The sequence below is a fragment of the Myxine glutinosa genome, chromosome 1 (assembly GCF_964187855.1).
Source record: "Myxine glutinosa chromosome 1, kmMyxGlut1.1, whole genome shotgun sequence".
NCBI classification, from domain to species: Eukaryota; Metazoa; Chordata; class Myxini; order Myxiniformes; family Myxinidae; genus Myxine; species Myxine glutinosa.
The window spans coordinates 130,219,758-130,223,894 of NC_136261.1; the positions used below are offsets into that span (position 1 = coordinate 130,219,758).

At 45.0% G+C, this 4,137-nt stretch overlaps 1 protein-coding gene across 1 annotated transcript in view; it reads right to left on the minus strand.

Annotated features, from left to right (window-relative positions):
- Window positions 1-759: 759 nt before the first annotated feature.
- LOC137419092 (uncharacterized) overlaps window positions 760-4,137 on the minus strand; it is a 9,406-nt gene continuing 6,028 nt past the window's right edge. Inside the window, exon 3 of the mRNA XM_078767094.1 lies at window positions 760-850. Coding sequence (XP_078623220.1) covers window positions 760-850 — 91 coding nt within the window. The remainder of the gene's footprint in view (window positions 851-4,137) is intronic.

Here is a 4,137-nt window from a genome sequence, read left to right on the forward strand (position 1 = left end):
TGCAAAGACCATCTGCATCCGCTTTGTACTCCAACTGAACTTAACAAAAACAGCTAAAAAAAAATTACATTTATTAATTAGTGTTCTCAATGTTCTCATAATAAATGTTTGTTAAAAATTTGATGACAAAAGCTGAAATAGTAAAAAGATTATGCCCTGGACAGAATGAGTGGGAATGGGCTGTAGCCTACTTGTCTGAAGGATGAGGAATGTCAAGGCAGAGGTGAAGTCATCAGCAAATAGATAAAGAGGATTTTTCAGAGTAAGAGTGATCATTTAAGATCGAGAATAGGACTGGTCCAGAACATTGCCTTGGACAACTCCAGCATTGACAAGGAGAGGAGATGAAAGGATTCCGTTGAGTGCCACACGTTGGGTACAAGAGTAGAGGAAGTCAGTAAGCCATGTGTGGAGTTTGCCTCGGATGCAATCGCCGAAGAGTTTGAAGAGTAAGGCAGGATGCCAGACTGTATCAAAAGCACGAGATATCTCCAGAGAGACGGCCCTGATCTCATGTCTGACAGTGATGGCCTCCATCCATTGTTGAGTGAGTTGAAGCAGCAAGTCCAGGGAGGGTCTGAAACCAAATTGTTGATCTGAGATGAGGTTGTTGGAGAAAAGGAAGGATTTCATATCAACTGTGTTGAAAGATTCCATGGCCTTGCCGATTATTGGAAGTAACCAGATAGTTCTGCAGTTAAGCGGATCGGTTTTTGCACCTTTTATGGAATGCTGTGATGTTGGTTGGCAACATTTTCATTAGACACTGCTTTCCTGGTTTATATTCTCATTTGCCGTATTCTCTTCTTGCTCCAGTGTGAGTGGTCCAGCTGTAGAATTGCCACTTGTACTGCATAAACCATGTACCAAGTGGCATTTTTGTTAGCGAATGCATATTGGAGTGGGATTAAATTCTTAACCCAAGCCTGCTGGTTGCATTACTACTAAGTATCAAATCCTCTGCCATGATCTTTCCTGAGAAAACCACATTTCCAAGCTGGCCTCCAAAGCCAGTCGCCGACTGGGCATCCTCCGTCGTGCGAAGTCCTTCCTTGGCACACCTGAGCTCCTCACCACATACAAGGCTTTCATCCGCAGCTCAATGGAATAGTGTTCTACTCTCTGGGCTGGTGCTCCTGCCTCACACCTAGCTCGTCTTCACGCTGTTGAAACCAAAGCGTTCAGAATCATTGGAATCTCCCGCGATGAAGCTAACTCCGAGGGCCTTTCACTTACTCACCACAGGCAGGTTTGGTGGTCTTTCTGTCTTCTACCGACTCCTCTCCGGCCTTGTTCCTCCAGCTCTCTCTGGGCTCTGTCCCCCAAATATTCCTATGACAGGTCGCACAAGATCTGCCTGCAACCCTCTTATTGTTAAACTGCCAAAATCAAGACTCTCAGCTCAACTTCACTCCTTCATTCATCTTTTCTCCCACCTCTGGAACAAACTCCCTCACTCTCTTCAATCCCACTCCTCCCTCCAGCTCTTTAAAACAGCTGTTCACCACCATCTCTTATCTTCCCCCATCCAAAACCTTGATCTTTTCTACCCCCACTAATTTCACCCCAAATCCACTTTTTTGAAATATCAACTTCTTTCCTGGAAGTCCTTGGTGTTCCTTGTGTTTATACTTCTCCCACCCCTCCCCCCCCGCCCCCTTTCCCACGCCGCCTTCCCCCAAGCCCTCTCCCTCCCACACAGTCCCGATGTCCCTGCTCTCAAATGTTGTGTTTATGTGCTTCCCCTTCTCTCCCCATCTTGTCTACCGCTCCCCTTTTTATATACTTTGTTTGTTTGTCTCTTTGATTTGTTTGTGTGATAAATGTTAGCTCTTTCACGAGCCTCGATTCTGTATACAAAAATAATAATAATAATAAAGAATAAAAAAAGTTGTGGCTGTGCCATTAATAGTGTTCCTACAGGGCAGGAATTGGAAGTTGGTTCAGGGCACCGGCATTAACCCACCTCTTCTCCGCAAAAGACACGATGCCATTTTTAACGTACACCACCAAATAATCCTAGCAGATGAGAGTTGCTGCTCCATCCGAGGGCGGCCCACACATTGATGCCTTGTCCTGCCTACGAACCTCTCGCGTGAGAGCTTATGGCTCGGCCGAGATCGAAACCCAGCGCGCTCGACAGCTCAGTGGTGAGTGTAAGTTGTAAATGGAATTAATTGGATGGAAGTGGAAGGTTCACAGATCTGAAACCCTCTCTTAGGATAAAAAAAAACACTGATATACCATATTTCAACAATTATGCCTTAATTATTTTAACGTCCATCTCAAGAAATTTATGTGCAGAGACTTTCAATTATTGCTTTAACACTTATGGTGCTGGTCATTGTTTTTCAACAATTAAAATGACATGCGGACCAATTCCTTTTGGAAATCCTGGATCAGACTCTGTGCAGTTTGTGTTTGTGAATAAACTGAAGATACCAGAAGGTTTTTCTTGTATCTCAAGGAAACAGCTCAAAAAAAATGGGGAAAAAATGGAAAAAGATTGTCAAAAACTAGTTAGGTAGATCTCTTTGATCCCAGGAAAGTTGGTGGCAAATTAGGAATATTCATGGTATTTGACAGAATGCTTTGAATGGGGAGGGAGTCATGCAGACTACCTCGTTGAAAGTACATCTTTAACCTGTTTGCTCACAAGTTCCATCATCAGCACGTTTCAAGGGTGTTGCCTTTCAATGACATCTTGCACAAAGACAACTTATGGGCCAGCACTTTCATTAGACAGTGCAAATTTATTGAATGGATATTTAAGTTCAGGATAGTCGTGGTTTGACCATAGAATATGCTTTCCTGTGGTCAGGTTTCCCCAGGGGTCATATATTTATTACGCACACAAAATATGGCCAAACCTCTTCGACACCTTCCTTTCTTCCCGACACTCCAAATACTCTCACAAGCTCATTTTCCTTCTGGGGCTGACAGGATAGCCTAGAGGTGTGCACACTCACCTCTGAGCTGTCTACATTAGCTTCGAATACTGACAAGGATGAAATGATTCGACTTTGGTGAAGATTCGAATCTGGATATTGGAATTGGGTTTTTTTTTTCAAGTGATTCTTCCCCATTGAGTGATAAGGCCAAAAGCGTGAAATAACATATCTCAAAAAGTTGTGGACGAGTCGGTTAGGTGACAATAACAAGCCGATTAGATTTTGGTTCAGGTCAGAATCCAGATCCGGCCTATCAGTGGGATACAAAACACAAACTGTTCAACCTGGTGGAGGTATGCTCTCCACCTTGTGCCGTTCTTGTTCTCAATGTGCCGGTATTCCTTGAAAGATCAGAACTTTGTTTTTGTCGGAAAGCCTTTGTTTGTAGCTCAATGGAGCACTCCTCTCCGCTCGTGCCCCTGCTTCACATCTCTCCTATCACCTGGTATTAGCCTAATGGTTTGGGTGGCGGGCTTGGGATCCTAAGGTCCTGAGTTCGTAATCCCGTTGAATTAACGCCAGGTCGGGTTGACTCAGCCTGTTATCCCTTCCGATGTCGGCAAAATGAGGACCAGATAACTGGGTAGAGAGAGGCATTGCATCAGCGGCAGACGCGCCCACAGAAAAATGATGCAACCAGCAGCCGGGTGGCTGTACACGATCCACACACCCACCCACATCTCCCCCGGATTATGAAGAATCTCAAACTCTCAACTTCATTGGTATTTACCACGATGACGCTGAAACACACGGCTTGTTGTTCACTTGCTCATATCGCAGGCATCGGTTGATGTTCTCTGCTTTTACTGCGTCTCCTCATCCGGTCCAGCGACTCCCAAGATACACGGGATATTCATATTTACAAGTAACTCCCTCCATGTTAAGCTCCCAAAATCCAGTCTCAATGCCCACCTGCACTCTTTCGTTCCTCTTATCTCCCGTTTGCGGAACCTCCTTCTGGAGGAAGTTCAATCAGCCTCTTCCCTACTGCTACTGGGATTGAAGCAGGCGTTGCTCCACCATTTCGGGACATCACCCAGCACCGTCATCCCTCCCCATTAACCCAACCCACCTATTACTGGCAGGTTGTGCCCTAATGTGTCCCCATTGTTAGTAACCTTTCTTTTTTCCCACGGTCCCTCGCTCTTTCATTAAAAAAAACGCCTTTTGTAACTTTCTCTTGCGT